This window comes from Triticum aestivum, chromosome 5D, assembly GCF_018294505.1.
Source record: "Triticum aestivum cultivar Chinese Spring chromosome 5D, IWGSC CS RefSeq v2.1, whole genome shotgun sequence".
Classification (NCBI taxonomy): Eukaryota; Viridiplantae; Streptophyta; class Magnoliopsida; order Poales; family Poaceae; genus Triticum; species Triticum aestivum.
In genome coordinates, this window is record NC_057808.1 from 467913809 (window position 1) to 467931635 (window position 17827).

The 17827-nt window shown below is 43.8% G+C and overlaps 1 protein-coding gene and 1 non-coding gene across 2 annotated transcripts; one reads left to right on the top strand and one right to left on the bottom strand.

Moving 5' to 3' along the window:
- Positions 1-462: 462 nt before the first annotated feature.
- On the bottom strand, positions 463-5302 carry LOC123122846 (tetratricopeptide repeat protein 4 homolog). The gene is made up of 7 exons (XM_044543209.1): positions 4859-5302; positions 4562-4753; positions 4268-4468; positions 4068-4148; positions 1301-1445; positions 999-1094; positions 463-899 (listed from the first exon to the last, which is right to left on the bottom strand). The coding sequence occupies exons 1-7, from the start codon at positions 5183-5185 to the stop codon at positions 829-831; spliced, it is 1113 nt and encodes a 370-aa protein (XP_044399144.1). The 5' UTR covers positions 5186-5302; the 3' UTR covers positions 463-828.
- A 77-nt stretch (positions 5303-5379) lies between these two features.
- Positions 5380-5452, top strand: TRNAR-CCU (transfer RNA arginine (anticodon CCU)). Its single transcript has one exon. It is a non-coding gene; the product is annotated as a tRNA-Arg (tRNA).
- The last annotated feature ends 12375 nt before the right edge of the window (positions 5453-17827 follow it).

The following is a 17827-nucleotide window of genomic DNA, read 5'->3' on the forward strand; positions in this document are numbered from 1 at the left end:
CTAGATTTTTTTTAGTTACAGGAACTAACGAAAAAAGACCTTCCAGTAGAGTCTTCCTGTAGAATAAGTGTTTGGTTACATACGGACTTAAAGGAACTTTTTTTAAGTTTAGTCCTTGTAACCAAACACCCCCTAACATCAAGTTAATGCTAGATACATTCATTTAAGAAACAATTTTGAAACAAGTTTTTTCGGACTGAGGGAATAGTAAGTGCCCACTCCCCAAAAGAATCCCAAAAAGTAAGTTCTGTATTTACGAAACTACTACGTACTCCCTCCATTCATAAATACAAGCCGTCACAACTCTTTTTCAAATCGGATGTATATACTCATTTTAGGGTGTAGCACATACTGAAATATCTAAAACATCTTATATTTTTGAACTGAGAGAGCAAGTTTTAATCTGTATTAACTTGGAAACTACTCAAGTTTTGCAAACTACGAAATTTGTTCCAAAAGAACTTAAAGTAAATCATGCCCACAACTAAAATTGAACAACATAATCGCATCAAAATCAGTATTTGGGGCATACAGAACAGAAAACATGACAATGCCAAATCCCAAAAAGTTCAATCATGCCCACAACTATAATTCACATGAAAGTTCATATTCAGTTGCTTCTCCCACTAGTAACGCACTCCTGAGCCATCAACCAAGCAGTGACTTTCACACAGGTGCTAATTAAGCACATCTAATCTTCTCTGAAGTAGTATAACTTCTAGGACCATACGGCGAGCAATAATTGCCAGCTTCTGTTTCCTGATCATGCCCATAGCACCCTTAGCCTCTTCCAGATATGGTGAACTGAAGTACTAATAAACTGCAGCTCTACGGCAAAGACCAATTCCCAGCCTTGAACTTCGAATAGAAGGCGGATTTCCTTGAAACCACAAAGAACACTGCACGCAGGAATTAATGGGAGCTCTTATTTGCACTGAACAATATCAAGCATTCTGTACATATACGAATGTAAAGTATACACAGGTTGAAGAACGGACCAGGTACAGCAGGGATGATGTAGTCTTTATGCTGCAACGCTTCCTGAAGAGGTTTCCCTTCTCTTATTTTGATCCACTTACTGGAGGAGCCCTGGCCTGCACACATTGAAATGGAATACAACTTCTTATCAGTGCAACATAGCAACGTTATACTAGCATGTTGCAGTAAATGTAGTTCTGCTAGTAGCAGATTGGATATATTACATACTGAAATTGACAGAATCACAGTTCACATCGTGCTGTCTTTTTACTGTACATCATGTAAATTTAGAGAAATAACCTAAAGAATATGTTTTACATACTTGGTGATATAGCTGTGCTGCCCTCGACAGTACCATGTTCTCCATCCTCCCCATCAAGGCTTTCTGGGAGCAACCCTGAGTCGACAGTGCCTTCCAGAAGATATTTTAACAATTCACTTTTGGAGAACGGTGTGCCATCACCAGCCTAGTGTATCAAATGGAAAAATCAGTTAACCAGGAAGGCAACAAAATGAAACTAGAAAGTTTTTCTATCCTAAAGTTGTGTCAAACTGACAATGGTAAGTTGTGAATGAAAGAGCAAAAATCCTACAGATTTGTGAAACTTCAAGATAACTTAAAAAACTGGACTGGATGATGCTAATGATGGTCAACATGATTGCATTGAAATCTGGATTGTCAATAGCTCCTAGTTTTCTCACATGAGTCTGCCACTACTGAAATTTGTAAAGGATAATCCTACAATTTTCAGAATGTTGCCACAGAGGCTAGAGCTACCGTTTTGACATTCTATCACCAGGTAAACGAATCCTATATACCTAAGAGATTCATCCCCATTACTATATTTATCTTAACATGCAAGCTATCCACCTCAACATACATGCCATGTCAGCAGTTACTTTCCAATCATTTTCTCTGTTTCTGGCCGAATAGCCTATCAGTTTCCCAAAACAAATGGTCACATTTTTCCCTAGTTACGATCAAAGAAAAAAAATTGCTTTGTAACTAACGATGAGCACACGAGGCACCCGCCCGTCTAGCCCCAACACGGCAATTCCTCTCCTGATTTTTGGACTCCAGTAACCGACGTCCGCTTTGACAGGCAATGAATCATGGCTATTAATGCTCAGCGGGATCCCGGTAACTTCCAAGTAGCGCATCGATTCATAACTCACAACAGTGCATCCATCAACTTGCCGTATGTCTGCAGAGACGACTGCGGGTTCAAAAGGGGTGTATGATTTTTATTTTATAACATAATCTACTCCTGCGGCATGTACTTCGTATTAGACATGGTGACTTCGCCACAAATAGGCAATAGGATACTCGCCCATACCACTTTAGAAATAAGCGTACAATGAGCTTGTGGCAGGGCCTCCTTGATAAGCTTACCAAGGGACACCTCCTGTAGCTGACTGATGGATGATCGGCTGGCGTTTTTGTTGCAAATTCTAACTCATTCAGTAAGTATATAGTGTTGTGGCTTCTCTTTATAAGATCCTTGCCATTAGCTGATTAGCGTCCACCATGGTGGTGTGTACCAATTTTACCTTTTTTGAACTTGTGGTGTGTACCAATTGGTCACTTGGTTGCCTACCAACGGCATGATATATAAAACTCACCGGACACCAAATTCTGATCATTAGATTGGTAAGAAATTTTAGTTTTTTGTTCTATGATATTGTATACGTTCTCCCCTGCTTTCTCATCTCCAATGGCTTATTGCTTGCATTTTATTTTATTTTGAGGATGAGCTTACGTTTAATTGTTTACACATATCACTTTATCTTAAAGGGCAATTGAGGTCATGTTGATATTATATATATACACACACACCCATCAAAACCAACAATATTTATACATATCATTTTACACAATTCTATGCATTCTGTTTCCGTCAGTCTGACCAAAATAGGTGCCAGCCATATGCAGCCCGTTCTCGAGATATTCAGCAAATGAGTCTAACCTCATTCTAAAATAACCAATTGGGTCTCACCTTCATTCCAAGCTGTACTTTTGTTTTTTCATCTCTTATGACAAGCTAATTTTGATAATGCACTCAGCTCACCTCATGGACAAACTTTTCATGTCCCCTATATGCATATTATGATACATATTGTACTTTTATGCTCCCAAATTTTCAAATATTTAAATTTTTATTCACAACAAATTTATTGCTATAAGATTCCGGTGCAACGCGCGGGGTATTATCTCTAGTTACTAATAACAACACTTAACTACTTCAGTGTAGCAATAACAAAACTTATGTTGCATCCCCCAAAACCTAGTATCACAAAAGGGTATGGATCAAAAAAACTTGGCCCACAATCATCTAGTGAAAAAAGAAAAATAAATCATAAGGACAATGTCTGTAGCATATACACATCACAGGGGCATCAGTGTTCTGTTTTAATGTTCTAGGTTGTTGCTCGTGCCTCATGACATTTAGAAGAAAATCTGGTATCTGCAGGTGCTAGCACTTTGCAGAAGATAGATGCTAACTCTCAAGTAGTGACAGTTATGTCGACTGTAATAGTTGCAAATGAGGGAGAGCAAAAAACCTAAATATTTGTGAAATTTCAAGATAACTTTCAAAACTGGACTGGATGCTGCTGCTAACGATGATTCAAATGATGACATTGAATTCTGAATTGTCAATAGCTCCTAGTTTTCTCACATGAGTTTGCCACTTCTAAAATTGGTAAAGGATAATCCTACCACAGAGGCTAGAGCTATCATCTTCACATTTTATCACTGGACAAATGAAATTACTATTAACACTTAAGTATAGCGATAGCATAACTTATGTTGCATTCCCCAAAGAAAATAGTATCACAAAAAGGTATGGATCAAAAAACCTTGGCCCACAATAATCTAGTGGAAAAATATACCAGAAGGATAGTGTTTGTAATATTTACACATCCCAGGGGCATCAATGTTTTGTTTTTATGGTGTATGACGAGGCAGTGGCTCATGCCTCATGACATTTAGAAGAAGAAAATCTGATCATCTGTAGGTGTTAGCACTTTGCAGAAGGTACAGCCTTAGAGGTTAACTCTCACGTAAAATTCAAAGTGAGTAATCAGACCTGACAATACAACTCAATAGCATCCCTTGTGTAAGCGTGGTTCTCATCCCATGGCAAAGGTGGAGAACTTGCTGAGAACATGTTTGATAGTTAAGGATAACAGGAATTCAGGAAACCAAGTAATGTATCTATGTTGTATGCATTCCTTCTTTTTTTGTGATGAAAGTATCTATGCATATTCATGTACTTCCAAAGGATATGACATCAAGGTGGTCCGAGAACAGATCAGTCTCCGGAAAATCCTCGATGAAGTCGCTCGACATGACCTCCGGGTAGAGCAGAAGAACTGGCCAGTGAAGCACGCCCTGTTCATCCAGCGTCGGCTTCTTTACCCCGGTCAGCTCCTGGTAGGCTGCCTTCCCCAGCCTCAGCCCTCTCTTCTCTATAGCAGCAGCAAGATCCTATATATGCATCTAATACAATCAATCACACACATCCGAAAGACCGAAAGCAATAAGGCAATACTCAATTCTCAATTTGGAAACAGAAGAGACCTTTGCTGCGGATATGGCCTGTGCAACCTTAGCCCTTTTAAGATCTCGCTCGCGCTGCTGCGCCTCCACCTGCGCGAGGAATTTCTTGAGCTCCTCGTTGGCGGGGTCGTGCTCGAGCCCCCGCCGGCAGAAGGACGCCGCCTGGGGCAGCTGGTCGAGAGCAAGCGCGGCCTTCGCCGCCCGGTAGTGCGCCTGGCTACACGAAAATGTCACACATCACACGGCGGCCTCTTCACCAAATCCGACAAATTGGAGCAAGACAGGCGTAAGTAATCTAGAGTGCGCGAGCGTGCGGACCTTGAGGTTGGAGGGGGAGAGGCGGACGGCCTGCTCGGCGTCGTCGAGGGCGCGGCGGTGGTTGCCGAGGAGGAGGTTGACGTGCGCACGGTTGGCGAAGAGGACGGAGGCGTCGGGGTTCGGGGCGGCGAGGGCACCCATCTGGGCGATGGCCTTGGTGTAGCAGTCGACGGCGTCGGGGTAGTGCTTCCGGCCCTTCTTGACGAACTGGTTGCCCTCCTCCCTGTACTCGCGCGCCGCCGACTCCTTGATGGCGGCGATGGCGGCCAAGTCGGCCTTCTCCCCCTCCGTCAGGGGCTCCGACCCGGGCTCCATCAGCAGCGCCATGCCGTCGGCAAAGGTGCTCTCGGGCTCGGTGGATCGTCGGCGCCGCCTCTTGGCTCTCTTCTTTCCTCTCCTGTGCTGTCCCCGCCGCCGCTTCCGGTGTTTCTAGTAGGCTTCGGAAAGGGTTTGCGCTCCGCCGAAATAAATGCATATGCAAGACAGTGTTAGAAAAACTCCATTGCGACTCATACCACAAGGCGCCTGTAGCTCAGTGGATAGAGCGTCCGTTTCCTAAGCGGAAGGCCGTAGGTTCGACCCCTACCTGGCGCGTTATTTTTATTTTTTGGGTCGATTTCTACAGTTTTTGTTTAAATGATGATTGGGAAACAAGCTGTTTGTTTAATTATTTTTTGCACTGTTTTTCACCCTCCGGTTGGTACCAGTTATTTTTCTTTTTTGGGTCGATTTCTACAGTTTTTGTTTAAATGATGATTCGGAAACAAGCTGTTTGTTTAATTATTTTTTGCACTGTTTTTCACCCTCCGGTTGGTACCAATAGCAGTGAAGGAACTGATGGGTTACTATCCGGATTTATTTATTTTTGTATAAGATCATTTTGCACACTCTTACTCTTGGGCCGAGCTGTTTTCAGTCAAAAATGTTTTCAACATCCATACACCTCGGGGCTGAACTGAAGCCAGAGGATATTACGTGGGGAGGACAGCCCAGCATGCATAAATGACACTAGTCTGGTCCTTATCCTCAAGGTAACAAATTCCACCGTTTTGTCTCAATACAGGCCAATAAGTCTATGCAATGTCCTATATAAAATAGCATTCAAGGTGGTATCAAGCAGATTGAAACTAATCCTTCCAGATATAATTTTAGAAGAGCAGTCAGCTTTCGTTCCGGGGAGACTTATAACAGATAATATTATCAGTGCATATGAGTGTCTGCATTTTATGAAACGTTCCAGGTCAAAATCAAATAGCTATTGTGCTTTAAAACTAGACATGATGAAGGCCCATGATCGGGTGGAATGGTCATATTTAAAAGCCATCATGACAAAACTGGGATTTGCTGGAGCATGGATAGATACAGTCATGAGCATTGTATCATCAGTTTCTTTCTCAGTTATGGTAAACGGGGAGAAGCTCGAATCTTTCAATCCATCCAGAGGAATCCGGCAGGGAGACCCAATCTCCCCCTACTTATTCTTGATTGCAGCAGAGGGCCTTTCGTGCCTCCTTAAATCCAGTTCGTCGTCATCATTTGCAGGTATTCAGGTGGCCCCAACGGCTCCCACCGTTAACCATCTCTTGTTTGCAGATGACAGCCTGTTGCTCTTCAAGGCCAATGTAGAGGGTGCAGAAGTGGTGTCAAACCTGCTAGAAACCTATTGTGCAGCTTCGGGACAGAGGATTAATCATGAGAAGTCTTCAATATTTTTCAGTAAGAGGTGCCCCGAAAACATAAAGGATGCCATAAAAATATCCTACATGTGCACAAGGAGTCGTTGAGTGAACGCTACCTGGGTATGCCAACTGATGTAGGCCAATCAAAAAATGGTACGTTCAAATATCTGAGGGACCGTGTTTGGGAGAAGATCAAGGGTTGGATGGAGAAGCTCTTGTCCTCGGCAGGCAAGGAAGTGCTAATCAAGTCGGTGGCTCAGGCAATACCAGTATATTCGATGTCATGTTTTCGGTTACCTAGAGGCCTTTGTGAGAATATTATGTCTATCATCAGACAGTTCTGGTGGGGAAGCAAACATGGGAAGAGAAAGCCTAGCTGGGTTGCATGGGACATTATGACCAGACCAAAACACCTTGGAGGCCTAGGTTTTCGGGATTTGGAGATTTTCAGTCTGGCGATGCTGGCTCGCCAAGCCTGGAGGTTGCTCACAGGAGAGTTCTCTTTGAGCTCTCGGATTCTGAAGGCTGTCTACTTCCCAGGGTGTTCGATTCTTAATGCTGAGCTTGGGCCTCACCCCTCCTAGATTTGGCGTGCGATCCTGGACGGGCGGGATATTATGGCGCAAGGTATTGTGAAGAGAATTGGTGATGGCACAACTACGGACATATGGAGGCACAACTGGTTACCAAGAGATGGGCTGAAACGACCGATAACTGCTCTTTCTCATGTTCCACCCAGATTGGTTTCTGAGCTCATTGATAGTACCTCGGCAACCTGGAAGGAAGATGTGATTCGGGAGACTTTCACCAGGTTTGATGCAGACGAGATACTCAAAATCCCCTTGTGTACTCGCCAGGTAGATGACTTTTGGACATGGCATGAGGAAGCGAGAGGTGTTTTCAGTGTACGGTCCGCTTACTGTATGGTTCTACGCACTAAACTTGAGCGTGAGGCGTGGTTGAATGAAGATGAGGGCTCATCCACTGTGAATGTTTGTGTGGAGGCTGGCGCGAAGATCAATGCCGACGGCCGACCTGTTGAAGCACCGGAACATGGCCACTGAGGACAACTGCTCCTTGTGTGGGGCGATTGATACATGGAGACATGCCCTTTTCACGTGCCCGATGTCGAGCAGTGTCTGGGCTTTAGCGCCGGAGGAGCTGGTTCATCATTTAATGGACAGACAAGAAGAGAATCCCAAAGACTGGCTATTCGCGTTAAGTGAAATAATGAGCAAAGACATGTTTGCATATATGATAGTCATTTTGTGGGCTATATGGAGGGCTCAGAGGAAAGCGATCTATGAAGATATTTTCCAATCGCCACATACCATATATGGTTTCATAACGAGCTATCTTCAAGATATTAACTCGATCAACATGAAGGAGGTTCGACACAGAGTTCCGAGCGTGAACAGGCCGTCACAATGGCAGCCTCCAGCCCCTAGTTGTGTCAAGATCAACGTTGATGCCGCTGATCCTAGGCATGCTAGATATGGGGCGGTCGGGGCTATATGCAGAAGCTCAGAAGGAACGTTCCTGGGAGCTTCAGTGCTGGTGGTGAGGCACGTTACCGACCCACAGATTCTTGAAGCCATTGCAATAAGGGAAGGATTAGCGCTAGCCGATGATCTCTATCAGAGGCGAGTTCATGTTGCTTCGGACTGCAAGAATGTGGTGGAGGATCTGAAGAAGGAGAATGCATCATCATATGGAGCCATCGCACATGAAATTATAAACCACTCGTTAGTTTTTTATTTTTGTAAATTTAGTCATGAGTTTAGGAGCTCAAATTTTGAAGCTCACAACCTAGCAAAGCATGCTTTGTCGCTCGGGATTGGCCGCCGTGTGTGGTTGGGCCAACCTGGGGATCTTACTTTCGTCCCTGTAAACATTGTGACGACTTAATAAAAGCTTCATGAGGTTGTCTAAAAAAAGGTAAACATGAACGAAAATGATATATTATAAACTGCTACTACTTGGTTTCCATGGTTTTTATTCAAATTGTCTTTAACAGACTTATTATTCCTAAACATTGGCAAAAAGCTTAACATGGATGGCACCCCAACGTAGTCTATTGTGAAACATCATAATTTTCATGTCATAGAGTAGATGTGAAACAAAGTGAACAATAGAGAAAGCACATTGGTGAGAGTGCACAAGATATGTTAATTAAAGACATGAACTTATTTGGCCACATTGGTATCAATAGTTTTAAGAAGCAAACCCCGTCGTCGGTCATGAGGACCACTGTTCGCTTAAATTCTTGAAGAGCTTTGGATGCTAGCAATTGGTGTGGCTAATCTGGGGCAGTCTTGTATTTTTATTTTATTTTTGCGGGTAAGTCTTGTATTCACCAGTCCTGAATTAGTTGGTTGCCCATAGAGCATTTCCACATGAGATGTATGCCATAAACATTACATGATTTTATCGATGAGATTAAGATGGACCAAATAATAAACGAGGCACAACTGCCACATTTATTCAACATGTATGTAGTAGCACTGATAGAAATTATTACATGCTTATATTATCGATGAGATGCAGATGTCGTGAGTAACACAAGGGCGACGGCCGCCATACAACACAATGCATATTGTTGCATGAGTGCTTGTATTTTTGCATTATGGACAAGCCCTCCTCGAGCTAGTGTGCTCTTCCCTTTTTGCATGACTAATGCAGAGGACAAACGCTTAGCAATGACTGATGCAGGATGCTTACGACTAGAATGCTATTGGATCCAGGAGGCAGCACCATGACCTGTAAGTGCATCTAGAGCCACCCCTAGTTGGTTTTGGAGTATTGACGACAAACCTGGTTGAGGGACTAATGTGTTTGTGAGAATTGTAGGATAACACAGGTATTAGTCCCTCATTGATTCGGTTTACCTACCGGAGATGACCCCTAAAAATGGGTGAAGACATTGAAGACAATGGTGGTATGTGAAGATATTCACAACGAAGATTATGACTCCAGAAGACATTCACGTGAGGACTATGGAGTGCGAAGACATAGTTGTTTTGTAGTTTCCTTTTCTTCTTTGTTGAGTCATAGGAACCACCGTACTATTAAGTGGGGTCCAAGTGAACAAAGTCAGAGTGACTGAAGTGATGCTCAACCAAATCCTAAGTCTTCAAGCAAAGACAATGAGAGCAAATCTTATCCAGAGCTGGATGAGTGAGCCTTACTTGTAGTCCAAGTCAAGCTGCCGCGTGTGTTTGGAATCTGATCGCTGGAACATGTGTCAGTTCCTTAGTGACCCAGGGTCATTTCAGACAAATCAGGTCGGGTTGCCTAGTGGCTATAAATAGCCCACCCCCTACAGCATAAATTGGTGGCTGCTCAGAGTTAGTGCACGGCTTTTGTCGTTTGAGAGCAACCCACCTCCGAAGCATTTGAGAGAGAAATCCTTGTGAGGACAAAGCCCAAAACACCCAGAGCCAAAGAGTGTTAGGCATCACTGAAGTCTTTCTGTCCGCCTGACCTGAAGACTTGTTACACTTGAGGACTGTGAATCCTCCAGCCGGTTAGGCGTCGCGTTCTGAGCATCCAAGAGTCATTGTGGATTGCCGGTGAACGAAGTCTGTGAAGGTTTGGAAGTCTACCTTGAAGACTTACCAGAGTGATTGGGCGAGGACTAAGTGTCCTTAACTCAAGGGGAATAAGGTGAAGACGCGGTCTTTTGAGTTGAATCTCAGCCTCCCTAACCAGACGTACAGTTGTCACAGCAACTGGAACTGGTCCAACAAATCCTTGTCCTCACCAAGCAACTGGTTCTATCTCTTCCCTCACTTATTTATAGTTTGTCTTCGTGAAGTCATTTGCATGCTTGCCTTATCTGTTTGACTTCACTGTGTAAGGACTATTGTTGTTTGGCTTCATACCATCTTCCATCTTGATCCATACTGCCTAGCTGCTTTTAGTCTTCGTGCTTTCACTTCATTGTATACTTGACTATGGCTTGTCTAGCGTAGTCTACCTTCCGCTGCATATCAATAGGTTCATTTCTATTGTTTGTCTTCATAACTCCCATGTTTTGAAGACTTTCATAAAAATCGCCTATTCACCCCCCCTAGTCGACAACTAGCACTTTCAATTGGTATTAGAGCTAGGTACTCCCTTGTTCTGTGTGATTCGGTTTAACCACCTGGAGTTTTAGCTATGTCGACTGCAGGGATAATCAAAGTCTCCGCTGCGTGCGCTGTCTTTGATGGCACTGATTACCCCTACTGGAAGAATAAGATGCGCATGCATCTTGAAGCCATTGATGTCGATCTATGGTATGTCATCAAGAACAGTGTTCCCAAGACTGGTGAAGGTGTCACCCCTGCTGATGTCAAGAAGTTCGTTCAACTGGATTCTACTGCCAAGAACATCATCTGTGGTCATCTGACCAAAGGACAGTATGGCCGTGTGAGTGCTCTGGAAATGTCAAAGCTAGTCTGGGACTGGCTCTCCAAGGTCAACGAAGGCGTCTCAACCCAGAGAGACTCAAGGATCAGTGTTCTTCGCAACCTCTTCAACCGCTTCAAGAGAAACGACAATGAGAACGTCCAGCTCACATTTGATCGCCTCACTGATATCACAAATGAGCTTCATGCTCTCGGCGCCACTGAGATCACCAAGCATGAAATCGTCAAGACACTCCTGAGATCACTTGATAGCTCGTTTGACACCCTAGCCCTGATGATTCAAGAACGCCCTGACTTCAAGACACTCGATCCGTCTGACATACTTGAGTGGCTCAACACACATGAGTTTCAGCTATCTGAGAAAAGAGACATCTATGGTCCCAACTATGGCCGAACTCGCGCTTTGAAGGCAAAGGTTGTTTCCTCATCTGAAGAAGAATCTGACTGCAGTTCTGGGGATCCTGAAGACATTGGAAAGGAGCTTGCTATGCTTGTGAAGAAGTTCCAGAAATTCACCAAGAAGAAAGGCTTCAAAAAATCTTCAAGATCCAGCTCAAGAAATGATGAAGCTTCTACTCATGACCACAAGAAGAGAACATGCCACAAGTGCAAGAAACCTGGTCACTACATCTCTGAGTGTCCTCAGTGGGACAATGAGGACAACAAGAAGAAGAAGAGCAAGGAATATGCTTCTGATGACAAGAAGAAGAAGAAATCCTCAAAGTCTTCATCACATAAGAAGAGCTCATCTGGCAAGGCTCGTGCTTTTGTTGGCAAGGAGATGGATTCAGAGGAGGAGTCTGCTTCTGAGGAGGCAGAGGTGGAATCTGAGGAGGAGTCCGACTCTGGCGTTGCAAGTCTGGCATTAGCCACATCCTACGTTTCCAAGTCCATCTTCAACGCTGAAGACAATGGCTCCGTCACCAACGCTGATGATAATGACAAGGACGACTCTACCCCCACCTACTGCTTCATGGCACGTGGTGCCAAGGTAAACTCACGCGATGCTTACTTTCAAACATCAAGTGAAGATGACTCTGATTGTGAATCCAAACCTAGGTACAAAACACTTGCTAAAATTGCAACTGAACAACAGAAAGCTATGGAACATATTCAAAAACTGTTAGACAAAAGCGATGACCTGTTGGACGCGGAAATGACCCGATCTCAGTCCTTAATTGAAGACATAAAAAATCTTCATGTTAAGTACGAGGAACTTGAAAGTCGTCATGAAACGCTCTCAACAACTCATGAAAAGCTTTCCTATGATTATCTTCAAAGGAAGCAAGAACTTGAGAAATTGAGAGCAGTTCATGAAGATCTTCAAAAAGAGAATGAGTCACTCTGCGCTCAACAGATCAGTCCCGCTCAGGAAGGATTTGAACCACCATGTCTAAAATGCCTTGAGCGTGATAACGCTACTTCTGTTGCTGAATGTTCTACTGCTACTACTGTCACAATATCTTCAACTGCTGATGTGGCATCTAACCCCTCTGATGAGGATACCACTACTATTGCTGATGAAAATGCTAGGTTGAAGACATTGCTTGAGACTGGGATGTACAAAAGTCTCAAAGGGCATCAGACACTATGTGATGTCCTCAAAAAGCAGATTCTGAACCGAAACCCTAGGAAAGAGGGTGTTGGGTTCGAGAGGAAAATGAATGTTGATGGTTCTTACTGGAAGCCTGAGCAGTACCCCAAAACCACATGGGTTGCTGCAAAGGGACGTTCAGTGGACCCATCCACCTTATCTGGCTTCACTTGTGCTAACCCGATTACCATTGATGAATCCTTTGATGCAAACTATAAACTGTTTAAGAATCAGAATGGTGAAGTGTTTGCCAGGTATATTGGTACTAACTGCAGGAATGGGCCACCTATGAAGAAGATCTGGGTGCCCAAAAGGTGTCTTGAGAATCTTCCTGTGAATGTCATCATGACACCACAAGGGAAGAAGACAAACCCCAGACCAAAGGCTTCATATGGTCCAAAGGCTTCATACAGACAGAGGACTCACCAGAGTCACCCTAACGCCAATGTTTTGCAGGGAAATCATACTCAGACTTATGAATATGAGCGTGTTTCTTCAAACCGCTATGTTCATAAGACTAAGAACTATTCTGCTTATTCATATGAGTATTATTCACCTCCTGCAAGGCTATTTGCTAGGGCTCCAAAGCCGAAGTTCTCAGATGCTGCACTTAGACTCATTGCTTCTAAGCCACCCCTGAAAATGTGGGTGGTTAAGAAAAATTAACTTTCTTTTGCAGGGAAAGGTCTCCAGCCGGAAATCAAAGGCGTCCGATGCTTATGCTGGGGACCTAAAACATCTTGTGGGGCGCAAGATAAAATGCCCAAATGGTCTTACTATGTATTTTGTTCCTGAATCGCTTGCCAATCATCCTATCAGTCCTAACCTTGATCTGAGCTTTGATAATCCTCTTGTCCGTCAACTGTTTATGCTTCACAATACTCTTGGTGAAGCCTACCCCCCTAACTGTACTGTAGGGTATGACACCAAATGCTTCAGAATGGATTATGGACAGTGGATGCACTAATCACATGACTGGTGATCGAAGTCTTCTCATGGACTCAACCTTACGTCCATCTGACAAGAGTCACATCACATTTGCTGACACTGGTAAAAGCAAGGTATTGGGTCTAGGTAGAGTTGCAATCTCAAAGGATCAGCACATGGATAAAGTGATGCTTGTTGAATCCCTTGGTTTCAACTTAATGTCTGTCTCAATGCTTTGTGATTTGAACATGATTGTGATATTTGGAAAATATCGTTGCCTTGTTCTAATGGAATCTGACAAGTCTCTAGTCTTTGAAGGGTACCGGAAAGATGATCTATATATGGTATATTTCTCAGCAGGACCACAGTTAGCCGTATGTCTTCTAGTAAAAGCTTCAGAGTGCTGGCTCTGGCATCGGAGGCTAGGGCATGCTGGCATGAGTAACCTGTACACTCTCGCAAAGAAGAAACATGTCGTAGGCATAGAGGGCGTCAAGTTCAAGAAAGATCATCTGTGTGGTGCCTGCGAAGCTGGAAAGATGACTAGGGCAAGCATCCCTCGAAGACAATCATGACGACATCTCAACTCTTCGAGCTGCTACACATGGATCTCTTTGGCCCTACTCACTACTCTACTCTCACTACCACTGCTTGCCTCTATGGCTTCGTCATAGTTGATGATTACTCAAGGTATACATGGCTACATATAATCCTTTACAAGAATGAAGTGCAGGATGTCTTCAGACGCTTCGCCAATCGTGCCATGACGAACTATGGCATCAAGATCAAGCACATCAGAAGTGACAACGGCACAGAGTTCAAGAACACCGGCCTCGATCTTTACCTTGATACCTTAGGCATCACTCATGAGTTCTCTGCTCCATACACACCTTAGCAGAATGGCATCGTGGAGCGCAAGAACAGGACACTCATTGAGATGGCTCGGACGATGCATGATGAGTACAAGACTCCAAGGAAGTTCTGTCCTGAAGCCATTGATACTGCATGCCACGTCATCAACCATGTTTATCTTCACAAGCTTCTGAAGAAGACATACTATGAGCTCCTGACTGGTAAGAAGCCAAACGTCAGCTGCTTCAGAGTATTTGGCGCTAGGTGCTGGATCAAGGATCCACATCACACTTCAAAATTTGCACCAAAAGCACATGAAGGTTTTATGCTTGGTTACGGAAAGGATTCGCACTCCTACAGAGTCTTCAACCTCTTTCACTATAAAGTGGTTGAAACTGTAGATGTGCGGTTCGATGAGACTAACGGCTCGTAAAAGAGCACCTGCCAAATGTGCTAGATGAAGTTCCACCTAGCGAATCCATCAAGCTTATGGGAACTGGAGAAATCATACCTTCAGAAGCACAGGCTGAAGAGGAACTCATCATTGCACCTAATCAACCTGAAGACAATGCGCAGCCTCAAGCCAATGCTCAAAATGAAGACAATGATCAGCAAGAGCAAAATCTTCGTCCAGTTCATCCTCGTGTTGCAAATGAAGTACAGATTGAGAAGATAATTGATAGCATCAATGCACCTGGTCCACTCACTCGTTCAAGGGCAACACAGCTAGCAAATTTCTGTGGGCACTTTGCATTTGTCTCAATATCTGAACCCAAGAAAGTTGCTGAAGCCTTCATGGAACCTGAATGGATTCAAGCTATGCAAGAAGAGCTTCAACAGTTCGAGCTGAACAATGTGTGGGAATTGGTCAAGCGTCCTAATCCTCGCATGCATAACATCATAGGCACCAAATGGATATATCGCAACAAGCAAGATGAGCATGGTCAAGTTGTCAGAAACAAGGCTCGTCTCGTTGCTCAAGGATACACTCAAGTTGAAGGGATTGACTTCGATGAAACATTTGCTCCGGTGGCTAGGCATGAAGCCATTCGCATACTGCTAGCCTATGCCAACCATCACAACATCCTTCTGTATCAAATGGATGTGAAGAGTGCCTTTCTCAATGGCAAGATTGAAGAAGAAGTGTATGTTGCACAACCACCTGGCTTTGAAGATCCAAAACATCCTGATATGGTATACAAGCTCAACAAGGCACTGTATGGCCTCAAACAAGCCCCTCGTGCTTGGTATGACACACTCAAAGACTTCCTGAAGAGCAAAGGCTTCAAACCTGGTTCTCTAGATCCTACACTCTTCACGAAGACATATGATGGAGAACTATTTGTGTGCCAAATCTATGTGGATGACATTATCTTCAGCTGCACTGACAAGAGATACAGTGATGAGTTTGGACACATGATGCAAGAGCAATATCAGATGTCCATGATGGGTGAGCTGAAGTTCTTCCTTGGTCTTCAAATTCGTCAGCAAAGCAACGGCATCTTCATATCTCAAGAGAAATACCTCAAAGACTGCCTGAAGAAGTTTGGAATGCAAGATTGCAAAGGTTACACGACGCCAATGCCAACCAAAATTCATCTGAGTCCCGACGCCAATGGTAAAGAGTTCGATCAAAAGGTATACCGCTCCATGATTGGTTCTTTACTTTATTTATGTGCATCTAGGCCAGATATCATGCTTAGTGTTTGCATGTGTGCCCGATTCCAATTGGCACCAAAGGAATCGCATCACTTAGCTATGAAGCGAATTCTTCGATACTTGGCTTACACCCCAACACTAGGATTATGGTATCCAAAGGGCTCAGAGTTTGATCTAGTTGGATTCTCAGATGCTGATTATGCTGGTGACAAGGTGGATCGCAAGTCTACATCAGGCACATGTCACTTTCTGGGACGATCACTTGTCTGTTGGTCTTCAAAGAAGCAGAACTGTGTGTCTCTCTCCACTGCTGAATCTGAATACATTGCTGATGGATCTTGCTGCGCTCAGCTTCTATGGATGAAGCAAACTCTTAAGAACTATGGCATCCATCTGAAGCAAGTACCACTCTACTGTGACAATGAAAGCACCATCAAGATTACCAACAACCCAGTTCAGCACTTGAAGGAAAAGCACATTGAAATTCGTCATCACTTTCTCAGAGATCATGTTATGAAGGAAGATATTGATATCATTCACGTCAACACTGGAGAGCAATTGGCTGATATCTTCACAAAGCCCTTGGATGGGAAAAGGTTTTGCAAGTTGTGGTGTGAGCTAAATATCTTAGAATCCTCAAATGTCCTGTAATTGGACACACATCCTGACACTTATGCATCTTGATGACTTAGATGTGCAACACACAAAGTAACGTATATCTTTAATCAATGAAGACATACACTCTAAGTGTGAATACATTAATGCGGAATTTGACTTCGGAGCGCCACGATAATTGTGCGTCGTGTCTGGGTCTAATACTTCCTATACAATGGGTAATGCCACCACCAAACTTTTGTTTGAAGTGTTTCATTTGGCGTTACATTTGCAAAGTCTTCGCATTTGGTTTGTCTTCAACATTGTTTTGTCCTCATGTTTATCTCCGCCATGTTAATTTGGTCTTACTCAGATATATACATATATTTGTGTTCTGTCCTCTACAGCATTCACTTATAGCTATGTCTTCTTGCTTGAATATTTGGATGTAAGTGAATGTGATCGGACCCTAACCTCTTCTATGCTTCTGTCTCAAATTCTATCTATCCAAATCATATGCATTCTATTGAAACCGTCGAATGTCTTCTCTGCGTCCTTGTCAGCAGAAGATACAGAGACAAAAACTGAATCTGTTTTAAATGCTATATCCTTATTGCCTGAAACCTGGAGAAGCCGGAATGACCACCCGACAGTCTAGGCGTGCGTGGGAACATGGAACAACTTCCAATGTGTTGCACGTTCGCCACGTGTCCCTTAGATGTGAACCGCCAGGGGCACCTGCGTAATTGCGTTGTGCTGTCCCTTTCCTTATAAATACACATCACATCGCGGTCAAAATCCTTCTCCCACCTTGCACAAACCCTAGCGCCACCGCTAGCTCTCGACGACGCCGGCGACGAAGCGCTTAGCTGCCGCGACCTCACCGACGCTGTCCTCACGCCGGCCGCGGACCTCGTCTCCTCCGCCGCCGTAGGTGTCTTCCGTCACCAAGTTAGGGCACGGGAGATCGAACTTCTCGGCCTCCCACTCCACTCCGTCTAGCAGTTCTTCGTGTGGTAATTAAAGCTTACTTTTACTGCCTTTTTGATCCGATAGATTCATCCTTCTCCAACAAAAGTGGTTTCTAAACCTACAAAATTGGATCTATCTTGTTCTGCATCTCATATCATGCCTAGTATATTCACTTATGCTTCACAAATAGTTATATTCCTCACTTGTACCTATTCTTGGATTCGTACAACTCTGGAACCAACTCTCAACATATAAGTGAATGTCTTCGCGCTATGAGGTC